This window comes from Ischnura elegans, chromosome X, assembly GCF_921293095.1.
Source record: "Ischnura elegans chromosome X, ioIscEleg1.1, whole genome shotgun sequence".
NCBI lineage: Eukaryota > Metazoa > Arthropoda > Insecta > Odonata > Coenagrionidae > Ischnura > Ischnura elegans.
This window is the reverse complement of record NC_060259.1, coordinates 81996317-82022902: the sequence shown is the minus strand read 5'-3', so window position 1 is coordinate 82022902 and position 26586 is coordinate 81996317. Positions and strand designations below refer to the sequence as shown.

Genomic DNA, 26586 nt, shown 5'->3' with positions numbered 1-26586 from the left:
CGCTTAAATCAAATGTCAACCCCTCTTCGCTCAGTTCACTTTTTTCACTTTTACAGCGTGGTTGACCGATCACCAAGCGAAATGGGTGAGATGTCGTGCAAAGAAAATTCTTGCAAGGAGAAACCGTCACAAGGTTTATGTGGTAATGAAACGATCTATACCGCAGTACCTAGCACATTTTGTTATCATTAAATGCACTATTTCCGATTTTATTTTGGTTTCAAGTCGAAGACTGCAGCAAAGAAAACTGGAGCAATGAATCAAGCGATCAAGTAACCATAAAAAGGGAGATCAGTTGGCCAAACGTTCTGCTTTTCCTGTACCTTCATCTATCAGCACTTTATGGATTCTTCTTGATCTTCACCGAGGCTCAATTCAAAACCACACTTTTTGGTAAGTCTGATCGCCTTCCGATATTCGCCGCATGTTTATCGCTAACAAATGGCAGCACATCATGATCGCATCTTTTCCAAGAATTATAAACTAAAATCATAAGATATTAGTGCTAACTCATGATTCATCCGTTGTGCAAGTGGTAGGGTAAAGCAAAGTAACAAGATAAAAATGAGCCGTTAAGACCTTCGTTGAAGGACGTCATGAACATATCCTTTCCAAAAATTACGAACTAAAACAATAAAGCAACTATGCTTACTTATGATTTATCCATTCTGTGAAAGTGAGATGATAATGAGTCGTTTAGACTTTCGTGGAAGGATGTCATAAACATATCCTTTCCAAAAATAATGAACTAAAACAATAAAGCAACTATGCTTACTTATGATTTATCCATTCTGTGAAAGTGAGATGATAATGAGTCGTTTAGACTTTCGTTGGATTCCTTATGCAACTGCAATAAAATTACAGTTGGACAAGGAATCAGAATAATGCACAATTTCTCATTCTTCCGGCCTTGTCATGACTTTAAATACGGAGGCGAAGAATTACGGAAGAGGGGTGGCGTTCAATGTCTCATTTTTTTACCTCAAGAGTATTGGATGGCAGCGATGCATTAAACCATTTTATCTAGACCACTCAACTCGATTCCTATTCTAGAAGTCTCAGTAAGTTTATGAAAAGACATCATTGCATCATGCTTCAAGAGTCATCATTTTTTTTACAAATAATGATCATCAGTCAATGAAATTAATTATTTCAATTATGGTCCTTAAAATTTTAGACTTAAATCCTCCAAAATTCAGAACATCAATAATGTCCTTATTCATTCATTGGGGATCTATTCTTGTCCGAACAAATTAATATATCTGAGAGTCTCTCAAGAAAACGAGTAACTTGCTTGACCGTACAAGTTTTTTCATGACGAGCAGAGAAAGCCAAATAAAATTATCACACGAATGCTCTATCAGGATCAGAACCCTAGGAGTAGTGAAAAAGTTGTACGTTTATGATTTCAGAAAAGGCCACGCAATTCATCTACATCTACATAATACCCCGCAAGCCGCGTAAAAGGCGTGTGGCAGGGGGTTTTAGGACAGCCGTATACAGTTTTTAAAAAAAATGATGTGCTCTAACGAAGTTGGGACTAGAGTTTATTAAAGTCCTTTATGGTTCGCGGGAAAAACGAATTCCCATATCTATCCGTTCGGAAAACCATCTCTCTTAATTTATCGCTTCTATCGGACCTGGAAAAATAGTGTGGCTCTAACATTATGTTCTCTGTGTCGCTCTTAAAGATATCCATTATCAATTGTTCAAACAATCTAAGCCTAGCGCGCAGCCTCTGAGTCTCCAACGGCTCCCAGCCTAATTCGCTTAACATCTGGGTAACACTGTCTGTACGCCCGTAGCAGTTTTTGACGAAACGCGCAGCCTTCCTTTGCATTTTATTCAGTTCGCAGATTAAGTCTTTCTGCACCGTATCCCATACGCTCGCTGCATATTCAAGTCGCGGTCAGACGAGAGCGAAATAGCACCTTTCTTTTACTTTCTCATCCGAAAATCTTCCCACAATACGCTTGACGAATCCTAATTTCTTCTGGGCTATGCCGCAAATATTCTATATATGTGTTCCCTACGTGAGGTTCGAGGTTAACGTAACTCCCAGGTGCTTCACTTCGTCTGTTGCCTTTATGTTAATACCATCCACTGCATAAACATGGTTATAGTTGGACGAATTCCGCAAGAAATATACCGCCATGCATTTGCTCAGATTAAGTTCGAGTCCCCACAAAAAATTTAGACAGGACACAATTGACGCAAATGAAGCGTGTTTGACAATACAATGCAAAGGAAAGACGATCTGAGGATGTGCACCCTATCTTTCACATCGACCATCGCGTCATGGAGTTGCTTTTCAGACGCTGACTTTCGTATTGTACAAAGAATGCAAACCGAATCATAAAATTATCTGAACCTGAATACATTTTTTGTACCTTCTAACATACCAAATCAACTCAACTTATAATCGTAAATGGAAAATTTATTATGTAACGTGGATCGTTTAAGAATTACATGAAGAATGGAGAAAGTACTTACGGGCACTTATATTGTAGCCTACGCTTCGAATTACCACATTTTTAAGAAAAAAATAAGGCGCTGTTACTATGGAATTTTTCTTCGTTGATATCTTTTGTATGGAAAGTATATTTTTAAATCTATTTAAATACAATTTACGTAAAATTATGTTATTCTAAATTTTCACGATCCCCATGAATATCAAGCAATGCATAAACTCTAACCTCCTTTAGAGTCTCTCCAAAATGTAATCCATAAAAAATGTTGCGTGAGAGTCCTCTTAGATAAAACTTTGCTATGTAAATATTTCACAGAAGCACATAGCAGGGCAAGAGTCTTAGAGATAATTGACAATGCCGGTACCTCGCTCGGAAGAAAAATAAATAAATTTTAGCGTTTAATACGTAGACTTTCTGGGCACCGAAGCTGAAAAGGATATGTTTAGTTCTTTGATACTTAGAGCACTCAATAAAAAATTTTAATGTCACTTTGCGGGAATTCTTTTAGATAAAATAGTTACGCAAAAAGGAGTTCATGATATAAGTATATTAACTCATTTACAATAAAATAAAAGGCCAGAAAAATGGATAAAAACACTTATTTTACATGAATAACCGAAATTCTAATAACGAAGTCCGACGTGGGAGGATTTCAAGTGTACAGTATCAAACAGCGGCCCTTAATGACCATTTTACACGGGGCACGCCATTGCTCAGGTTAGCACTGAAAGCATGTTGGAATTGCAAGAATGCAAGCTTGGAATTAGATCAGGAGCTATTTTGCCGTCGCACATCCACGCATTCTCGCATGTGTTCTAGCACTTCACCGCTTTCCACAACGCAATTTTGATTGCGCCTTCGTATATACGCCAGATTGAGCAATGACGTACCCCGTGTAAAACAGACTTAAGAAAGCCTTTCAGGACGAATGAAATCGTTACAGGCTTCACTTGGTGGAAATGCGATATATCACTGATAAAATGTAAACTACAAATGGTATTTTCCACACTTAAAAATATTACTCCACTACTGACCATGGTTTTGGAATTGTATATCATTTTCAAGGTCCTTCAAAATGACATTAATATCGAAACCATTATCGATAGTAGAGTTTTATATTAAAATATGGAAATCATCATTAGTACTTTATATTTTTCCACGAAGCCTTTCAGGAGCTATACTTAGGGCCTAAAGAGTCCAAGAAGGGAGCGTACATCCTATTTTTCAGATCGATCACCGCATCATGCGGCTGCTTTTTAGACGCTGACTTTCGTATACAAAGACTGCAAACCTAGTCGTAAAACTATCTCAACCTGTCTCAATTTTTTGTGCCTGCTAACACACCTCATTAGCTAAGCTTATGATAGGAAATGGAACGTTTTTTATGCAACGTTGGTCGTTGCAGAATTTCCCAGAATATGGAGAATGCTCTCAAAAAGAGCCCAAAAAAGGGAGCGGAATAAAAATATCCTTGGTTAAGTATATACGAGAACTGTATTGGTCGCGTCCGAGAGCAAGCATTTGCGGGCAAGTGAACGAGCGGGATGGGCCTTGAATGAGGTGTTATCTAAGTTGCACACCCCGGGCTCAGATAAACGACGCAAACCGGAAAACCAAGATTTCGTACAGGCGTAAAAGAGCCGGAATCGTGAGGATTTTGGAAAAGGATGTTCGGACGGAAATAAATGCGAAATTTAATTCACGCCGTCACCATTTTTCACGATGTTGTTTGAAATTTTAAGCTATTCCTTTCGGCAGGGATGGCCACGGGACGCTGTCAACCCAAATGGCTCCCCCAAAATCGCTTTTCCCTCCCAAACTTTTCTGTGCGTGTTTCTCCGGGTTGCTGTTTGTAGCTCGTGTCGCCATTCACCCGATTTTTACAGGCATTTTCCAGTAATTTATTTAATAATTTTATTTTTTAAACCCACCCAAATTCTAGCTGTACAAGCCGCAGCCCCTAAAAAATTCAATGGAGTACAAGTCGTAAGCCCGCGTCTGAGAAATAGAAGCTTGAGCCATCTCTTCCGCCACTCACACAGAAATTATCACTGATCTAGAGAAAAATCTCCGGACTGTCATTTCTCAAGGCCGTTTTACACGGTACACGGAATTGCGCATACAAACTGAGTAGTAACAATAAAACTATTATAAACACACAAAAACATTAAAAATCCAGACTAATAGGATGAAAAACTATGGAAATCAACCTTGACATCAAATTTATACGAAATAATAACAGCGTTGCTAATTTTGGCCAGCTTTTTTTAATTCGGGACTGCTATACCCGTTGCTTTTGGGATTTATTCTCGTGTCTTTACTGTCTCGTAAGACAGTTTCGCCTGCGCTTCAGTCGTCTCCTTCAGGTTAGTGAAGTTAGGATGCTGAATAGGGTGGTTTCCTATTATTTTTTTATTGCCTAAATCGAAAGATTATTACTCCTGGAGTATGTATTTCACGCTTTTAGATTTTTAAATGACGATATCTATTTTTCGCGATTAAATGAAAAGTGAAAATTTTCTAGCGCGCGAAAACGCGACGCGTAAGTATGAGTGCCGGGAAATCTTTCCGTGTGGCGTATTTCTGGTTCCCGCTGCCGTCCTGTGAGGTGACCTTGAGGCGAGTTGAGCGCCGATACGACGCAGGCTGCTAGCGAGTAGCTGAGTACCCTGCTGGCTGGTAGCGCTTGGCTTAAATAAGGATTATTTATACCTTATCAAATGAAGAAAACTTTCCGACCTTAGCCAGTTTTAATAAGTGATTATTAAGGCATATTTCCCTGAGCTCTTCGCCTCATGCATGCATTGGTAACCTCAGACGATGTATAACTCCTATCCTCTCGTATAGAAACTAGGTCCCTGTGACGTCACGTGGAGTGGCATCGCATGGGCGCCAATCTGGCCCTTTTCAAATGAGGATAAAAATGGACCATAGCCATTCGTCTAAACCGGTATTTCTAAAACCAAATAATTAGTATATTATGAATACAGTAATGCTGGGTAACGAATCGCAATCAATGCCTTTCGTTTTTTTGATGAAGGAAACTACCCTATTGCGGAGGTGCGGAGTAAATTCCGAAAGCGCTTCATGGTTGACACTGTTCGAATGTCATTGAAATTAACCAAGTATACAGCCGCGGAGAAAGCAAGGGTGGAGACCTTCGAAATGTGGTGCTACAGAGGAATGATGAAGATCAATTGGATCACAGAGTTAGTAATGAGGAAGTCTTAAGAAGAGTAAGAGAGAAGAGAAGCCTCATGAAAACCTTTTTAAGAAGACTGAGCAACCTTATGGGCCACATTTTGAGACATAATGGCCTGATGAAGACAATCGTCTAGGGACAAGCGGATGGAAAGAACGGAAAAGGAACACCTCGAACAAGATATATGGAACAAGTAAAGATAAGGATGTGAAAGAGAAGAAATACGTAGGTGTGAAAAGATTAGCTGATAGGAGAACTGAGTGGAGAGCTGCGTCAAACCAATCCTAGGATTGTTGACCAGTGATGATGATGATGAATAAAAACAAAGATCGTGAATACTAGGTAAAAAGTCCAGAAGTATGTTATTTTTAATGGTAAAATTTCTTTTTAAATTTGCTTACACACAGAATAAAACGAAGAATTCATTTCAAAATATCAAAAATTTGTAGTATGCAACAACATGTATATCATTTCAAGAAAATGTATGGAATAGGTAAAGATTGATATGAAAGAGAATAAATACGTAGGTGTGAAAAGATTAGCTGATGGGAGAATTGAGCGGAGGCTGCGTCAAACCAATCTTTGGGTTATAGACCAACGATGATGATGCACTTCCTTCAAAATGCCGAAATTCCATTTAGTTTCCTCACCGACCATCGAGTTTCATTTTAAGCGTTTTCGGTCGAAAACAATATTCACTCAATGCCCTTCCCCACCCCTCTCTTCCCACGCTTTCTATCCGACGAGGCTGTGTCAAATTTTGACCCATCCCCCCGAATGTTTTCTCCACTAGTGTATATCTGACCGCGCGCTGACGCATGTAACAGAGATTCTTCTCTGCGGGGCGAGTGGCTTGAAAAACAAATGAAAGGAACATATCTCGTAAACACCGCGGGAAGACGCGACCTTCACGCCTTTCTTTGTACCCATCCGGCGAAGAAAGCTAACTTAGCAGCTGGGACTCTATTATAGTCGACGGGAAAGACATTAACCGTGACGTAGATTGAAAAAAATTGTTGAGGAAGATTTCAGAATTCATCCCATAAAACATTTCGATCAGTGCCATCGATGAATTCTAAAATTCTAGGAACGCAAAAGATAATATCAATGCTCGACCCGCTGGCGGCTGGGTAAAGTCCTCGCCTGCCTAACAATAGGTCGTGGGTTCGAGTACCGCCAGGGTAGGTGGTCCCTATCCAGGGCATGGTTGTTTGTACAAGTGTTATTGTTGAAATGTTTAATGAACCCCGATGTAAAAGGGCAATTAGTACTGTTTTCGGCGGAATGTAAATAAATTAATTAAACAAATTTTTCGAAATTAGAAGAAAACTACCAAAGAACTATCGTAAAATACTACCGAAACTTAATCATTTTAATAAACTTTACAACAATTTTTTAATTTAATGACAAAATATGTTACTTTGATTCCCAAATTTAAGGCTTTTAATTCAAGTCACTATGTGTACTTAAAACTCCCACAGCCTTGGAGGTATTCCTTCAAATATGTAGATAACTTCTGTTAAATTTCTATTTTTCAAATCGTCGCAACATCTACCTAACGAAGACATTCCCGAAAAAATATCTTTGATGTTATCATATAATTCTGAGATCATGAGGCTCTCCATAACTTGAAATCAGAAATTCTTAAATTCTTCCGAATTCATTCTCGAATTGACGTGGAATGACCCAGATGCATATTGTAGAGAATGGATTTACAACTATGAAAATATTGGGCAGTCAAGAATAAATCTGAATAGAAAATTTATCGCACGTCTGATGACTCTTCTGACCGACTCTTTTTTAGCGAGTAAGGCTTCATTTCTTTCAAGGCACTGAAGATGCACTACAAAAGGTATCAGTTCTTTCGAGATCGAAGTTTCGGAAAGCGCGTTCCATGGGCTAATTTTTGTAGCTATATTCGTGCAATAGATAAGAGCTATAGGTTGTCAACAACGTCGCAAAAACGTTATCAATCGCCACGATATGGGAATAATACATATTTAATAACTTTATGTAAACTTTGCGAGAACGTCCCAACTATCGTCAAAGCCAGGTAAAAGCATCTCTTTCGGGTACGGGAGGCATATCTTTCCCGGCAGTCCGACATTTAAAGTTTCCTGCGTCTTTCACCCCCTTCAAAAATCAAATCTAACGGAAGTGGGAACGCAGACACCGTTATTCAACTCAACGGTTGAGCTTATTTTCAAATCATCGCAGCTCATTGTACTCGAAATTTGTCCTACAAAATCGACGCTTTATGTACACGCTTTTCTTCAACGGACCGCGTGAGGATTGAGTTTTACCAAGCGCTCGCTGCTTGGATATCTCACTGCAGTGGCGCCGACTCCATGGGGCTTGAGGGGGCTCGGGCCCCCCCAAAAATTCGTTATGGGTGTGAGGAAAAAATGTTTCAGGCTTGTCAATTTTCCCCGGAGTGTCCAGATACCGAGATTCGAGTTATCAGGGTTCTAATTTTGATCATATGGCTCTCCTAAAATTCTTAAAAAACTTAAAACTAACTACTTAAAAAATTTCCCGGGGCAAGATCCCGGGTTGGGCCCCCCCAATATTTTTTGTAAGTCGGCGTCCCTGTCTCACTGAACAATAAAATATGGGGATCAAGTTGGTGTGGTGGCTAGAGTGTTAGCTTCTAAATCCGTGGTCTCGGGTTCAAATCCCGGCGATGGCAGAGAATTTTCAGAAACTGCCCCATCTTTGTTTGAATATTCTGTGGAGGACATTTCAAACGCAACACTCTGTCCATCGGATGGAATATTATGCCACCTTTCGTTTAGAGCAGGTTATTGCCGACGCCGGGTTTCTCTCCAATTACCATACCATACGACGAAATAATTTTCGGAGAAAATGGAACCGATTAATACTTGCCATTAACAATCTCCATTCAGTTGTTCGGGTGAACAGAGTGAAATTCATTTAACTGCGGTAGATTCAATTTTTGCAACGTCCATTGCATAAAATATCAAGATGAATAGTAGACAGCTTCACCTGTTATGACAGTGTGCCAAATAAAGTACGCCATTCGGGAGCCATAGGGGAACTTAAAGCAGGTACTCAAATCCGAAAAGAAATACCCAGACTTCGATGACTAAATGGATTTAAGTTGTCCAAATATTTGGAGAGGAAAGTGTGTTTGTACAAATCTAGCGAGTAAAACCTCTCTAGAATATTTGGACTATCATGCTTGGTTAATGAATAGGTCAATGGTGAAGACAGAACGTAAGGCATTGCTAAATCCCGCCTCCACGGGAATTATTATTTTTTGCAGGCTGAAGAGATGTGGATCCAAACAAAAAGCTCTCATAATTTAGGGCAGCCTCATAGATAAGCAGCATTCTCCGCTACTAGAGCTTAAGATGAGTGGGTAAGTCCTAACCAAGGTCTTCGACAGATAGCAAGTCGGCATGAATTACGTAACATAACGCGTTCCATTTTAGCACCCGAGGAGCTAACAAAGAACTATCTTGAAACTCACTTGACGCAACTCCTATCGTTCGTATGTAAAACAGACCACCGTTCCCAGGCCTAAGACTACACTTGGGCGATTTGATCATGATACGAAAGAAATATGTTCCCACGTAAACCAGGGGCGTTTATAAGGGGATCGGAGCCACCCTTCCCGTAAGTAAGGAAAATAAATAAAAATCAAGAACCATAACATTAATTGGTTTTATGGATCTTGACCGGGTAATGCAGTGATACTCCGCCGTCTACATTGTTTTTAATTTGAATTTAGATTTAAATAAAATCGCGTGTTTTTTTAACGAGTTAACCAAATCTCACCTTGATATTTACCCTTATCCAGGGCGTGGACATGTGTGAATGTCCTTCATTGTTAATTCCCCATTGTAAAGGCCGTAAATGTGCTGTTTATGGGGTAATGGAAATAAATAAATAAATAAAAATAAATATTTTCCCTGTCTCCTACTGAACGTGAGGAAAAAAATCGCCAAGCAGAATTTTACGGTAATTCCTGAAGGCATGGCCGCCTGACTTTACCGAGGTTACGTTCTTCTTTAGGGCCGAACCAATTTTCAGAGTTTCTCATGGTAGTCCACCCGGGAGCGAATAAAAGGGAGGGGACCCGCCAACTCCCCCCCCAGAAATGTGGATCTACAAACGCCACTGTAATGTAGTCATCTTTAATCAATTTTTTTCAGCGAGGTATATGCACTCGACACACTTTCGGGGGACACCGTAAGGAGGTTCGCTCGCTAATCCTAGCCAAATCCGCCAATTTTACGATGACGCCACAGCTGGTATATCACTGCAGCTTTTGTCCCAAATTAGATTCGTCCGCAAAATGAGTAGGCGCGTATTATCCTCGTACATAATTAGCTTTCATCCCGAAATAAATTCGATTCAGTTTTAATTCACAAAGTAGGCTATACTATAAGAAAATTTTACAACGAAAAATTCAACAACACATACAAGAAAACAATATTTATCTTGACCGGGAATCAAACTCGGATCTCGCAAATTCGCGCAGATTTCCGATTTTTTCCTTAGGATCTTTCAAACTGCGGGAAATTGCTGGTGACTCTATAAAGGTACGCCGCCAGCTAGTCCGAGGGAATTTCCTTGAATATATTCTTCACAATATTAATTTGCGCTAAAACCACCGTTCAATCTAAAACATCTAATCAGCTCTACATCTGTTTGATTCCCAGACCACATCCCTGCCTTGCTTCAAAGTATTGTTTTAGTTAAAACATTTAATAATTTTAGGATGAAAAAGTTCAAAGATGAAAGGCCTCTCCCCTAGTATCTCCCTGCAATTTTACTGCATTATCCCACATTGCCCAAAAATTGAGGGGCAGGGTCTAACCTCCGTTGATCTCCACTGGCTACCGTCTTAGAGGAACCCCCTCTAAATCATCCTCCCCTCAATGCATAATCCTGATAGAATGCAAAATGCATTCCCCAATTCCACCGAAACATTTTCTTGGCTACGGCCGTTATTCTGCCCAACGAAGTTACAGTTAGGCACTCATTTCAAACGGCGGATTTTTCCTCTTCATTTCGAAGCGTAAAGCAAATACTCACTTGAATTAGAGAATAGCGGATTATACCTACTATACTGCAAGTCATTTGAAGAATAAAAATGACCTGAATCGCTCACTTTCTGACCTGATCTGTAACTTTTTATTGAAGTAAAGGATTGAAGGCATTTTATAAGGAGAAGATGGTTGAGCAAAATGAAGAGACTAAATATTACACAACACCATATGAAAGGCATATGCCCTTAAGAAGAAAACAGCATTGACAGATAAAAGTGGTTTATCCCATGACTAGACCTGACGTGAGGCAGAATCACCCATGAAATTATCATTATTTCGAGGTGAGAATGTTTTCAGTAAATATATTAATATTTTATAGTTTTCACTTTTAATTCCCTAAAAGCGTTGACAACAAAGAAGGCTATGCGCAAAAGATCTCTTTCATTGGCCTAGAGAGTAATGTTCTTCGAAGAATTATCTTACAGTTTTGAGCGCCAATAGTCTATTTTTATAGATGGTGTAGAATATTTGGATAATGCGCGCTAATGCACAACTCTTGAAGATTTAAGAAAGTCACCGGGTTAGCGACGAATTATCTTACAGTTTTGAGCCCTAATAGTCGATTTACACAGATGGTCATAGAAGGATCTGAGGGGGGGACGGGGGCACGTACCCCCCCCCCCCCAGGTCTTTAAAAAATATGCAAGACTTTTAATACGGTCCTACTATCATTGCCTTCGTTTTGTATTACGAGGTATCCTTATGCCCCCCAGAACAAAACAGCCATGCTTGTGCCCCCCCCCCCCCCAAAATGAAATCCTGGAACCGCCCCTGCAGATGGTGTACAGTATTTGGATAAGCGCGCTAATGCACAACTCTTGAAGATTTAAGAAAGTCACAGGGATAGCGGCGATCTTAACAAGAAGCCAGAAGAGACAATACCCTAGTTAAATATTGCCGATCGCTTTAGACGATACGTTCCCACGGCTATAACGGCACCGACAACGATCTTCGAGTCCTTAATCAACAATGATGGTTGAATGTCCCAAAATTAATTTAGAAATTTACACAAGTACGACTCGAACGCTATGCAATAGACAGAAGTCATCGCACATCGCCACTCTGCGTGTATAAAATGTAAGACTGGCGCCACGGTCAGACATAGTCCTAAGCCCATCAAAGCTCCAATCTCTCCGCCAATAGGGTAGTTTCCTTTATCAAAGAAAACGAAAGGCATTGATTGCGATACGTTACCCAACATTAGTGTATTTAAAATATAAAAATTATTTGGTTTTAGAAATACCGGTTTAGACGAATGGAAATGATCAATTTTAACCGCATTTGAAAAAGGCCAGATTGGCGCCCATGCGATGCCACTCCACGTGACGTCTTAGGGACCTAGTTTCTATACGAGTAGATAGGAGTTTTTACATCGTCTGAGATTACCAATGCATGCATGAGGCACTTAGCTCAGGGAAACATGTCTTAATAATCACCTATTAAAACTGCCTAAGGTCGGAAAGTTTCCTTCGTTTGATAAGGCATTAATAATCCTTATTTAAGCCAAGCGCTACTAGCTAGCAGGGTACTCTGCTACCTGCTAGCATCCTGCGTCGTATCAGCGCTCAAAGCCTCGCCCCAAGGTCACCTCACTTGCGGCAGCGGGAACCAGAACAACGTCACACGGGATTTACCCAGCATTCATACTAAGCCGTCGCGTTTTCGCGCGCTTGAAAATTTTCACTTTTCATTTAATCGCGAAAAATAGATATCTTCATTGAAGAATCTAAAAGCGTGAAATACTTACTCCAGGAGTAATAATCTTTCGTTTTAGGCAATAAAAAATAATAATTTATTTTGTATTCTATTATAAGTTATAATCGATTTTTGTGGGATTTTGTGGAATTGCATTATTTTAAGTATCATTTTTGATTTTCTCACTCGTATCAGCAAGTTAAATGATCCACAAAGTCAAGACAAGCAGCGAACTGATGAGTCATTTCCATTCCGGTTGGATGATGATGGCTCCCGAAGAGATGGATGACCATAAGCGTGTGCCTGTTCACCTTATGGAGCAATGTCGCGTCGCGAAGAAAGCAAAAAATTTCACCTCAATCCTCCCTCTCAATGAAGTCAATGACACCACTCAGTGTTTTCCCCCAAGCAATCCAATCTCCAGCCGCCCTCTCATTCATTTCTCTCGCTTGTCTTAAGAGTCCGGGCGTCGTGGAACAGACGAGTGTGTAGATCCTCATTTCGGGGGGTGGGCCTTCGGACCCCTCCCTTATGTCTAACCAGTAGCGTAGCAGGGAGGGAGGTCCAGACCCCCCAAAATATAGAAATACAATTGGTTTGCTTTATTAAAGAAAGCAAAATATTGAAAATCATGAATATACAACATATTTCTTTGTAATACGAAGTTTTCTCGATTATGAAAAGTGTTAAAATTAGTTTAAAAACTCTATATAGTACGCTGTTTTCCCCCTCCTGATTTTAGACCCACCCCCCGAACGAAACTGCATTGCTACTCCACTACTTATATCCAACCCTCATCATCATCATCACTGGTCAACCATCCTAAGATTGGTTTGACGCATCTCTCCCCTTAACTCTCCAATCAGCTTAGCTATTAACACCTACGTATTTCTTCTCACTCACATCCCTCATAACCTGTTCCATATATTTTGTTCGAGGTCTTCCTTTTCCGTTCTTGCTTTCCACTTGTCCCTCGACGATTGTCTTCATCAGGCCATCATGTCTCAAGATGTTGCCTATAAGGTTGTTCCGTCTTCTTATCAATGTTTTCATGAGGCTTCTCTTCTCTCCTACTCGTCTTAGCACTTCCTCATTACTAACTCGGTCAATTTGATCCTCAACATTCATCTGTAGAACCACATTTCGACGGCCTCTACTCTTGATTTCTTCGCGGCTGTCAATTTCCATGCCTCACATCCGTAGAGAAGCATACTCCAATTTTAAGTTCTGATAAACTGTTTCCCTTATTCTTTATTTAAATTTTAGCTGTAAGTAGTATGGATCTACCCAGCAAGATGCAGCTGACCCCCTTAGAAGCAAGTAAATTCATTTAAAAAAGAAATTATTTTTTGATACCAAAGAGAAATGATGTTTGTATAAAACATGTACTTATAATTAAAATATTTTTTCGAGCAATTACTTCTAAAAATTTCTAATTAAATTTTTAAAATTCTAGATCTATTTCTTGAAAATACTCGGGCTCAGAGTATTAAGTATTGACTAAATATGATGGAGTGATAATAATAAGGGAGGCCAAGATACATAGAAAGCTTGGTCAAATCGACGTAAATAAGGGCACCCCATAAGGTTTTATATATATTTCCATGTATATGCGAATGAATAAGTACGTGACGGTGGATGACTGCATTGCTTGATCAGCCGCAAGAGTATGATTCACTAAACTAATTCAGACAACGGTGCTTAATATTTACTCTATCTTCCTCATTTCGAGTGAGAGAATGGGCTGGACTCCTGGGCCTCTGCAGTAGAAACTACGACGAAGACGGAGAAGATTTTCTCATTGCTTCAATTGGTACTCACCTGTCCGATGGTAGGTTTGGAAAGGCGAGGATAGCGCTCGACCCAGCCGAAGATAGGAGAAAATGACTGACACCAGCACAGGTTAGGGTGCCAGATCCCTTCCTGAGCTACCTCGTACTTCTAGGATATTTATTTGGAGGGGACCTAAGGCTTACCCGAGATCTGATACCCAGACCTTTCGATGATAGGCCATAAAATTTACCACATTCTGCACTTTCCATTCAATCTCCACATCTCATCGAAAGAGATACAGAAATAGACATTATTTTTTTCTTTGAAGTAAAAATTAAATTAAATCTTGCGTTAAGAGTTTCGTTTAAAAATTACGATAAAATCAGGTTGAATGCTTTCGTGGAAAAAATACAATCAATGACTCTGACAGAAATCCATAGGTATTGCCGGCATCAGTCAAGTCAGCCAGGGGTGCAGCTAGGAATGAAGGCTGGGGAGGGTTTAGGTGCAACTAATACCGGGGTGTGTGGGGGTATGGAATACCCACCAGGATTAGCGGTAGGTGCGACATTAATAATTTGCGGAATTTTAAGATAAATGGTGAGTTTTACGGCTTTCTGAGTGATATTTTTATTAATCCTTACACTTTTCTACTAGAAATATCAATCCAATTAAGTAAAATGGATTAAACTTTAAAAAATTTCTGAACTCTGGGGGGGTTTTATCTTCCCAAAATCTTGCTGTGCCACTGAAGTCATCTACCAGAGCAGGGTGGCACAAAAAAGAAGGTCATTAGGTCGATTGGTACACAGAAATTTTGACTTATGCCATGGTATTTTGGTAATATGTGTTATTAAGGATTGAAGGCATTTTTAAAGGAGGAAATGGTTGAGAAAAATGAAGATACTAAATACTAGGCAACACTATAACGTTTTTGTTTCCAAATAAAGACCCGAAACATGAAAAACGCCTAAAATTCTGTGAATAATTAATCAAAATAGATTCTATTTCACAAAGTTGGCGAACAATATCCGCCTAAATCTCAAAACTCGTCCTTTCACCGAACGTCAAAACATTTTTTTTCGCGCTCTGTATGGTACTGAAAGTAGTTATACTCGCTGTAGACTAGAGGCGCTCTCTTCGGCGCGCTGCCTCCTAGATCGCGAAAAGTACATGGCATTAAGCGAAATTATATACAGTGATTTTATTAAATGATAAGTTGAATTATATGAGCCAAAGAAATATTGTTTATAGATATGATAAAACTTTAAATATGTGATATTTAAAACAAATAAACATGACTGGACAGAAAATTGTGACTGCCATCTATCGAAATGCATGAAAACTGTTCCACGAGACATTGCGGGATATATGAATGGCATGTAAACAGGAACAATTGATTCTACTTAATGTAAATTTAAATAAACATCATTTGCTTTGGCTAAGGGAACTTCCGAGCATATGGAAATCTTGAGATGTGTGACAGGATGAACCACACCAAATAATGGGAAGGGATTTTCTACGATAAAGCATAACACTCACGGAAATAATCGCAGACTAACTGGTGGCGTGCCTATGAAAAAAATCTCAAGGGCGAGAATTTCACTGAGGAAAATCATTTCCATACACAATTTATTGCACGGTCAAGAAAAAAATTCTATATATTAGAAAAAATATTATAAAATATTATATTACATAAAAATATTATTCTATAAATAAATATTTTCTATATATTAGAAAAAATTCTGTATATTTCTTCTTGAAACGATTTCATTTATGAGATTATTTATTTTAAAAATATTTCTTGGTCACCCCTTGGCACTTAAATTCCATGCAGGACTTTGTCTAGCCGTAGGATATACTGATTTCTCCTCTCTTCGGAGAGACCATCAAGCGGTTTCCGCGAAGAAGTAAGTCAGCTAACATACAGAAATTAGTACCCTTTTTAAACTCTGACGGAAACGAGAAGAAAAATAAGATTTATTTTTTCGGAGCTTTAAGGATTCTTGCCATGAGAAACTGAAAGTTGAAAATGTTTAGCAATAAAAATAAAAACATCAGGTGAAAAAATAATATTGAAAAAAGAATTGAAAGCTTCAATCACGCGAACAAAAAAGTTTCTGCTCATAAATCACCGACTAAATGAAATATTAACTCAGTAATTGTCATCTTACACAACATAAATAATTTTAAGTGCAATATGTCTCTTTCCAGTATATTTCACTTATATACGTATTACCTAACCAGATAGCAGCAAGGCTACCCGACTGAGTACAGAAAAACAAGTCTTTGATGCACTCCATCATGAAACAAGTCTTTGATGCATCCAGTTCGGAAGAGATTCATTTATTTCTTTGCATTTGCACTTCCTTTGAGGCAATTGCTCCTCTTTATTCATGCTAATAATGCTTAATTTCTTAAACTTTAGGTACGGGAACGCAGTCCAACACATTTAATCCAATCGATTTTCAAATATAAGCCTCCCAACAACTTCCAATATTTTAAAACATGTGATAAAAGTTGCAATGACGAATCATGTATCGCTAAATTTAAAAAATAATGGTATATTTTTTACAGAGAGGCTCCAACAGCTTTTAAAAATCGGTAGGATTCCGAGATTCGCTCTGATTGGAGCTCGCGGCCGAATAGGTCGGGTGCGTACAGAACCGCAATTGTTATAAAATCCTGTCGTTTTGTCTTCCAAACCAACAGATATGATACTGTACCCATCGTCTGGGACACAGAATAAGTCATATCTATGCTCCCGACTGGTTGGACTACGATCTCGTATCGGGGCGAATCTCGGAATCCCACAGATTTCCAAAAGCTGGTAAGCAGACAGGATTAAGTAGGTTAGTTCGTCTTTACAATCGACGTAGGCATTGGAGGATTAAGGGGGCACGTCCTCAACAGACGCTCAGAGAAAGACAAGATTTTTAATACGGTTATCTCTACGTTTTGATAAATCAATTTTAGAAATTCCGAGTTAGAATTTGTGTATTAAGGAGCCTAGTCATTCACTTTCATATTAATAACTTTCATAATGAATTAAAGAGAATATTTCTTACATATTTAGCCCTTTATTACCCCTAAGACTACTCTATTACCAACGGCGCGGCGTTGTTATGCCTGTGACTACCCCCAGAGAGATTAACTTAAGAGCTGACACGTATCGTATTTTTAGCCACATTTCCCACGGAGGCGGATTGGCTGCGTTTTGATTATGGTATGCAATATCTCTTGGCGCTTATACTTACGACACTTTAATTTTCACAAAAATTCAATGAAAACTTTTTTATTTTTATGACATCATTCACAAATAATTATTACATAATATATTATTCTTATAGCATTTCCTTGGTCACAAAGTCAAATATATACTAAAGTAGTTCTATTTTCCACATTCGCACAAATCAGTTGAAAGAAATTACAGGAACATCATTTAACAGCATTTAAAATCACCTCAAGGTACGGTATAGCAAAAACAGTGATACCAACAGCCCTGAAAAATGAGTAGGTATCTATAATTTATTCTGGTCAGATTCTTACTCAACTATATTTTCAAATTTGCTTAAATGCCACAATTAAACATTATTGCTATAGGAAATATCAATTTTACAATGATATAGAATGGGATAAAGATCACAACAGCATATCATTTATTTGATTTCATGGTTTCACATATTCATATACAAAAGAAATGCACCAACTGTTTTAGCCGGGGATAAGTCATATTTGCATGTCTTCAAATAACATGTACAATTTACATTTCCTGCTGGAAACCATTAATTAGGACGGAAAATATTCCATAATACCCCAAATAAGAAAGCGGTTAACGTTTTCGAACGAAAGCATTTGGTGCAAATTGATAACTTATCCCTGTTACACCCCCTCCCCGCGATGAGGGAACAGTTTGGATTTGAGGAGGCATGCACTACTCTACTTTGTACACTACGTTCAAAATTAATAAAATATACTAATCAAGCACTACTATAACTAATACCATTCTCTCATCCAAAAAACCACATTCACTCATTCATAAAATCACATTCATGGAATGGAATTGGTATGGAAATTTTCTGATTTCCGTGCCATTTCTCAGAAAAGTCTCTCAAATTTCTTTGCCTCTCTTGATAAATACTTTCTGTCATCTTAGTGAATATTTTTGAGCCTTCGCCAATTTCAGCTAAACTAAATTAAAATGCTTAAGAAGTATTGATGCTTTCCCGTTGAGCAACTGCGATGACTTTTTCTCAGAATGTCGTCCGGATTAGGCCCTCCATTTCCGTCCATGTTTCGATGGACGTCTAACTCGATCGGAAGTCCGCGAAAATTCATAGCATATTTATTGCCATTTCCTTAAATATTGAGGGGCGAAAACGCAAGAATCTTGTGCAAGAGTTAACGGCAGGGAATTCATGTGGCCGATTTACCAGAGGGATACTTCCAATTCACTTAAATGTAACTAACTTCCTCTTTACCGTGGAACTATTGAGATATTAGACCTATTTGCAACGCTGTTTCCAGATACGTTCCACCTGTTCTTGCAGTTGAGGCACAATTGACAATGAGTGATAGCAGAGGGTCGAGCCACCTAAATCCAGAGTTTTCAATCTTGAAAGTATGGGCCTCCTTGAATGTATTTTATTCGAAACACTGAGCAAATTATTGATAGAACGGAAATTTGGACATTTCCATAAATTTCTTGAACGAGAGTGCTCTACATTCAAATAACATTTTAAACGCTATCTTATTGTCAAGATACCAACTTTATTTCGAAGTCCAATAAATATATTACCGTTGCTGTTTTCTGCAGGTTAGTTAGTTTCTACTCTCAGATTGACAAGATTTATAACAATCGACTTATTTATGCGTGGGAATTTTCGCGTCTACAATGAGGTCTTAACGAAATTATGTCAATTAGCATACTAATTAAATACATCTTTTCATCCTTTAATGACATTTTTGTCGTTTTGTCTTCAAAAGACTCAGTTACGGACCAAAATCTTGCAAAAAATTAGTAACCATATTCCATTACCGAATAATGACGAGAATTTATAAATGCAAATTGATGATGAACCAACAAAACTAACAATTCAGTGCTTATTCAGATAGATACAACTGTGGAGAAAAAGGAGGTTTCGTTAAATATGTTCGCCCATTTTGGCACAATCCAAGTGAAATGAAATCTAACCTCGTCATTTGAGTCGCATCCGCTACGTTTCTGGCGACAAGTACTTCACTGTTCAAGCCAGGGGCGCAGCTAGGAATTAATGATGGGGGGGGGGGGGGATTAGGTGCAACTAACACCAAGGTGTGTGGGGGTATGGATACCCACCAGGATAAGTGATGGGTGCGATATTAATAGAATGCGGAATTATAAGATAAATGGTTCAAAATGGTGAGTTTTACGGCTTTCTGGAGGATATGTTTATTAATCCTTACACTATTCTATTAGTAATATCAATCAAATTAAGTAAAATGGATTCAAATTAAATATTTCTCAGAGCTCTGAGGGAGGTTTTCTCCCCCAAACCCCCCCCCCCCCCCCCCTCGCTGCGCCACTGGTGCAAGCCACCATACGCGGTGAATGATCATGCGAACGCTCGAGACCTGAACTTCAAACCTGAAGACGCCTGCTGCAACGCCCGCGAAACTGTCGTACAAAGAATGAATCGAAGCGAAGGACAACATAGAAACCAAGCTGTGACTACTAAATTACTCCGCGGAAGCTTCCATCAACATGCTATCTTTTTGTTAGTTAACGAGGCAATCATATTTCCCGCTGAAACGTTTGATGTTGTAAACAGAGAAACCGGGAACAGCTTTTGGTCCGCTAGATGGCGGGTCGGTAGTTGATATCAAGTCACGATTTATCTGAACAATTACTGCCCGATACGGTGAATAGTATGTAAGTGTAATGGATCCCTTGATTTAAAAAAATATGTTCATTCGTACGGAAAAAGTACGCTGCATTATAGTACTCCGAGGAAAAAAAGCACCTCATCTTTCCGCCATGGCTATTCACATTGTAATTATACGGGTTTCATTACTAAAGAACGCACTTCTCGCTCTACATTATTGAATTCGTCAGATCAGAAGTTGCTACAGCAGCACCACCTCTATAAGATTTTAGCAATTGGTCATATAATCCAAAATGCATCATAGTAAAGCAGTACACATGTGATTGAGCCAGAGGTTGGCAATTCAGTTGGCTTCAGTTGCCTCAATCTCGGTCTCGTAGTGACCGTACCTATGGTACCGATGGTACCTACTCCACAAGCACGTTGCGGAGGGGCAGTCCGGTGGTTCCCGACTCACCCCCCCCCCCCCCACCCGATATATTTAGATGCATAAAAAAATTAATGAAGCATGGATCGACGGAAAGTCTACAGATGATAAATTATCATATCGTTGTTAAAAAAGGTTTTTCCTTTTGTCAAAATAATAAATTATGAAACGATACGTTTACGCTCGGCTCTGTTGATTGGCTAACCGAAAGTCACGTGACGCGAAACTTTCCCTCCCCTAACCCCCAATTGCTTTTGCCATACCAGCACACCCGCAAATTTAAATGAACGAAATGAAGTGTTTACAGCTGAATATTTGCTTGTGTTTAGTTGATGTAAAGACATATGTCGTGTCACCAGCTAATTTATATTTACTGACAGTGACGGGATGAGTGTTGTCCTTTTGATGTTTGTTTAACGTTAAGGAATCAAGTTTTTATTTTACTCTTCACTGCTGCTTCTTTTAACAATGAGTAAAAGAACCATTGATCATTTTTATAAACCGAAAACTTTAAAAACGGACACGGAATCAAGAGAAAAATGCTAGTTTCGCTCTTGCTCCGAGAGGTAGAAGAAACCACTGGTGGCTCGACGGAAGAAGAAAGAAGGCAGTTAATGCCAACTCCGTGTTGTTCATCCTCTTGTGACCATCAAATACTATTTGGCCTACAGATTATCCAGTAAGCATCATTGTCCTAACCTCTATAGATATAGGAATAGTTTCTGACCAGTTATTTCACTCCAAAACAGAGTTTTATTAATCTGCGGATTTGAAAAGCAAAGTGTTGAATGATTTATTTTATCCACATGAGAGATATTTTCCAGTAACAGTCATTAAAAATAAAAGTTTCGGTGTACCTGGCTAAAGAGGATCAGTTGGCTTGCTTTTTCTAAGGTTAAGGATGGAACTTATTGTAAGTTTGTGTGTTATTTGCCAATGCGTTCACCGATAAAAGTCCAACACCAAAAATTGGGAGCCTTAGTAACTCTGCCTTATAGGAAGTGGAAAGATGCAATAGATAAATTTACCTCTCACAGTAACTCTGAATACCACAAATTTTCTTGTGGAGCTGCAGAAAGCTTAATGAAGGTCGATTCAGTTCAATTAGAGGACATCATAAATGATGTTGGATTCGCAGAAGAAGAAAGGAAAAAGAGCAAAACAGAGCTTCACTCAAGCCTATAATTGACACAATTTTATTCTGCGAGAAAATTAAATACCGCTCCGGGGACCAGCTCAGCACTCGACTATTATTACAAAGAGGGGTAACATAAGATGAGGGGTCCGGGTACCTGCTCCCGGATTTCGAGGGTATGGCCTAAGTCCCGCTGTGTTGGTTCCCGAAGCTAAGACTTTGCGAAACCGCAACTGCCATAAAAGGGGGAGAGTAGGGAAACATATTTTCGGCATTCGTTCTCCTGCGTAGAAAAATCTCCGTCAAAAATTTGCTGCCTTCGTCTGTTGGGTCAAGAAACGTCCCTCTACAGATTGTCATCGTTAGTATCAAAAGAGTTGAAATAATAATTTTCTTAATTTTTCCTTTGTTCATGTCTTTGTTCATTGCTGAGGTTTGGAGCACATAAAGTCCCTCAAAAAATTAATGTGGAGGACAATCACAAACATACACTCCCTGGATGTAGAGAAGTGATTTTGAATCTGTCACTCCTAAATTAGAAGGCTAGATCCTAACCCTACTGCCACTTAATTTATAGCTCCCTAATTAAAGTTATATGTTATAGATAGAAATACAAATATCTAATGATTTCACATACTGCATGAAATTCTTTTGAAGACAGCACACAGTAAATGGACATTCACCCCTTCTTTAATGGAAATATGCATATCAATTTAATTCTACATCGTCTATGGACACGCTAATATCAATAGCTAACTGTAGCTTTAACAAATTAAAATGAATCTATAATATCATTAAAATAATAATGGAGAATTTTTCCTTTCTTCCTCACAGCTCTCTCTCTAGTAATGGTGGCTTCTCTGGGTCTGATGGCTGGAGCTCATCGATTGTGGGCCCATCATTCATATGTTGCTTCCCTGCCATTAAGAATCATTCTCATATGTTGCCACACATTATCTGGTCAGGTAATAATATTTATCCATCGGTGCGTAAAAATTTATGCTTTTGTTATAAACGGGAATAGTATAAACTATTTGGAAAATGAAGGTTATTTTCTACTCAATGGTTTCTGGGTTTACAACAAAACCTTCCACTTACAGACAGGATGAGAACATGAAAATTTGTTCAAAAGTGTGAATCGTCCTCAAGGTAGAGGTAATTCCAAGAAATATCCATTTTTTTCATATTGGTTTAACTAGGCCACATGTTGCCAATCAGGTAAATAAACCAGAATGTTGTACAAGAGTAAACTTAGGGGAGATATTCTATTGGAGAGTACATCACAGGCTTCAGGTATGGGAAGTTCTGGCGTCTACATATACATATATGAGCTTACTTCAAAATTGATAAATTAATTATGATAGTGACGAGGAATTATTCTTCCATGTCATTCAAATCTATACGACAGCCAGGTTTTCTCAGGCTCTTAACTGAAGGAGCTGAGGCCATTGATTCCAACCAATCAAGACAAAATATATGAATTTTTTAGCAGCAAGGGTTTTGGCATCTTGAATTCTAACAGAAAATCCCATTAAAAAAGAAGATACTACACCTGTGGCATTGTAATGACACTGTAATATTTCAAATTGAGTGCCAGGGAGATGAAAAATGTTAAATATCACTTTCAGGGAACTGTCTATGAATGGGTGCGGAATCATCGCCTTCATCATCTATACTTCGGGACCAAACTGGATCCATTTGGTGTGCAGAAGGGTCTCCTGTTTTCACATTTCACCTGTCATCTGATAAAACTTCATCCCAGTACTGAGGAACTTCATTCACAGATTGACATGACTGATTTAGAGGCTGATTCCTTAGTAATGTTTCAGAAAAGGTACATAAGTTGCACTATTATTCCACCATTCAGTTCAAAGTATTTTCACCTGCAAATATATTGTTTTGCATATACATATGCAATAGAATACTGAAAAGCTCAAACTTTTTAACCACGAAATGGTGCAGTATGTATCTGTATTGCTTACACTAATCTTTGCTGTTTTCTCAGAAGTTCTTCATGCATGCTCCTGAGCTATAGATGGAAAGAAATGAAGCCAATTCATCTCTTGCCATCTGTAGCCCTTGTCTTCCCTTCATTATCCTAGGACCAAATAGAAATATCAATTTATCAGAATTCAACCAAAAAACAATAGCGTAGTAAAAACCTAATAAATAAGCTACCGTGAAATCAAATCTATTATTAAGTAGTATTTCTTTTATTTAAGAAATCATTTTGACACTTTTTGTATTTTTTTACAGATTCAAATGGATTTTGATACCTGTATTCTGCTTCTTTTTACCACTGAATGCACCAATGGAGTACTGGAATGAATCCATATTTGTATCATTTTTTGTAGTGGGCTTCTTGCGTTTTGCCTTGAACGTAAATATCAACTGGTTGATGCACAGTGGATATAATATATGGGGACTGAAAGCAGGATCAAGGTACATCCTTTCATGACTATTAGATATATTTATCCATTCATATCTTTCAACTCAATTAGCATCATATATTTATTTTTTTATTTAGTCAACCCATTTACCATAATCTTGCACAAAACGTCCACAGATACGTAATTGAAAATAATGCACACACATACAGAATAAATCCATTAAATTCTTACATACAGGATTCCATGATTGATGCATAATCCATGCAGGTACATACAATAAAGGTACAACTAATATATGAGCAAGTTCTGCTACAACAGTTGAATTCAACTTTGCCACCAGTAGCTTTCAAATTTCGAAGAAGACAAAGATGAATCAATACTTGGACCTAGTTTATTAAAATTCCTCATCATTCTAGATCACTAGAGCGCACTTGTTGAAGCCATAATTTGTAATATGGTAATTAACAACAAGTGGGTGATGATTTCTAGAACTATAAAAGGATGTATTAATATTTACTGGCAGCTAGAAAAAAAGGGCTCTTTTTCTCTTTCAAAGAGTAATTAAATTTCACTCAAGTTGAGCCCATACCCACATTCTTCTACTGATAGGTTGTTTTGCAAATGATGTGATAACCAAACATTCCAATGTTTAAAAAATAATTATGTACCTCAAAATTAAATCAATCACCTAGGTAATCATAAAACTCATTGTAATAATAATTAAAAGGGATTTGCTGACGAGGTAGATTTATGATTAGACAAAGGAGGGCAGGGGAAGGGAAGGAGCATTCAACATGAGTTTCATTCACATAATTTTATACTAAGAAAAATTTTCTCTCAGCTGTAAGAGTTCAAAGAAAAATAAATTGCATGGATTCATACAAAAATAAAGCCTGAAAAATAATAAACCCTTGGGTTGTGGGAGATTGTGATTTGAGCTACCACCCTGTGCAGGAGAGAACCAAGAAATATTTTTCCCCTCTAGCCTGGCTGAGGGTCTTGCAGGGAATGAATGTTTATAATCCGGTGCAACCCTCCCTTCCTTCTTGCCAAGGGGTTGGCCTACTGTCTTAGTCACATTAACAACTGGCACGTAGGAAACGAAATGAAATGGGCAGTACATGGGTTATCCCAGGAGGTACCCCCAGCCGTGAGGACTGGCCCAGGAGAGTTAAGCCCCTTAGTGATCCTCGCAGTGAAGAAAAGTGCCCAAGATCATGATGCCAGGGAAGCAATAAACATTTTTGGAACTGCTGCAAGTAGTTAAGCAATGTTAAAACATGTTTTTCCTGCAGTCACCGTGCAAAACATATAAAACATTCCTGCAGTCTAAGAGATAAATACACTATACAACAATATATGTGTACTACATGCAATCCATTTAGGCTAACAAAAACTGAGAAATAATGTTTACGGTAAAAATAAAGCCTCGAAATGTTGGTGTTGGATTGATTTCATTTTGATTCAATTTCAGGTATCCATCTGGTGATGACAACTCAGTATTTCTGGTGACCAAGACTCATTGGCCAGCCTATCATTACCTTATGCCATATGATTATAGATGCTGTGAAATGGGAGGCTATGGAACTGGGCTAGTTACTGCATTCATAGACAGCCATATTTTAATGGGCACAGCAAGAGATGCAAAGACCACCAATACAAAGATCACCATGGATGCATTGAAATTGGCTGCCAAGAGTGGTGCTCCTCTTCACAAGTGTCTCAGTGATATCATGAGCAAGAAATCGTAAAATTTTGAAGTGAACATTCCATCATTTTGCATCTACTCAATTCACACATTTTTAAATATGTATTAATATCCAGAAAAGATGTATACCTATAAATTTTAACTGTAAAAATATTTCATGGTGCAAGAAATTCATCACAAAGTTTTTAAGAATATGTTTAATAAATTTAATTTCATTATATTGTATTTATATAATTGCTTAAGAGTGTTCTTATAATAATGAACCAGTTTTTACACAAAAAGTCTACGATTGCATTAAAACAATAGGTCTGAATGCTCCCAGGGAGGAAAAGAGAAAAAAGAGGAATGTAAGGAAAGAGAGGTTGCATCGTATTTGGGGAAACTGGCTGGAATTGCAATGGGAATGCGAAATATAGTGAATTTTTAATAAAAAGAAGGATAAATGAGGCTCCACTGAACTTATTGCCAAGATGATACTCCTTTAACCATGGACACATATGAATATATTTTTGAAAGACCAGAATGCCCAATCACATTAGCCTATCTGCCACCCTCTAGTGTTGGGACATCATTTTATTTAACCCTTTCACGTTGAACGTCTGGTGGAGCCGACAGGAATTTTCATATGCTGAAGATCAAAGACGTTGGGCATAGCTGTCATGGATTTTTCAACGGCAAGCGACCAGACATCGGCTATAGCTAGCGCAAGGGAAGGGAAGTTGCTTTTGAAGTAGCATTAGTTGGATGCAGTAGGCCCGGCCTGAGACTCAGCTTGGCGAGACCTTAGGACCATTACTCGGCAATTCAGCTTGACCTTCCAACTCATTTATGATCATCCTTGCT

At 38.5% G+C, this 26586-nt stretch overlaps 1 protein-coding gene across 4 annotated transcripts; it reads left to right on the top strand.

Annotated features, from left to right (window-relative positions):
- LOC124171639 (acyl-CoA Delta-9 desaturase-like) lies at positions 1-25963 on the top strand. Of its 4 annotated transcripts, none has more exons than XM_046550849.1 (6): positions 1-133; positions 226-393; positions 22480-22610; positions 23274-23479; positions 23902-24087; positions 25510-25963. In XM_046550849.1, exons 1-6 carry the CDS (start codon positions 13-15, stop codon positions 25784-25786), a joined length of 1089 nt encoding a protein of 362 aa, XP_046406805.1. In that variant the 5' UTR covers positions 1-12; the 3' UTR covers positions 25787-25963. The 4 variants fall into 4 exon arrangements, with proteins under 4 accessions (XP_046406805.1, XP_046406803.1, XP_046406806.1 ...); XM_046550847.1 differs by having other exon boundaries at positions 2-142; XM_046550850.1 differs by lacking the exons at positions 1-133; positions 226-393 and adding an exon at positions 20750-21189.
- The last annotated feature ends 623 nt before the right edge of the window (positions 25964-26586 follow it).

Excerpts from the sequence above, each read along its gene's own strand:
- LOC124171639 (XM_046550847.1), top strand. The coding sequence starts at position 13 with ATGTCAACCCCTCTTCGCTCAGTTCACTTTTTTCACTTTTACAGCGTG. Across the intron at positions 394-22,479 it reads ATTCAAAACCACACTTTTTG|CTCTCTCTCTAGTAATGGTG; the intron begins GTAAGTCTGATC and ends TCTTCCTCACAG. Across the intron at positions 22,611-23,273 it reads GCCACACATTATCTGGTCAG|GGAACTGTCTATGAATGGGT; the intron begins GTAATAATATTT and ends TATCACTTTCAG.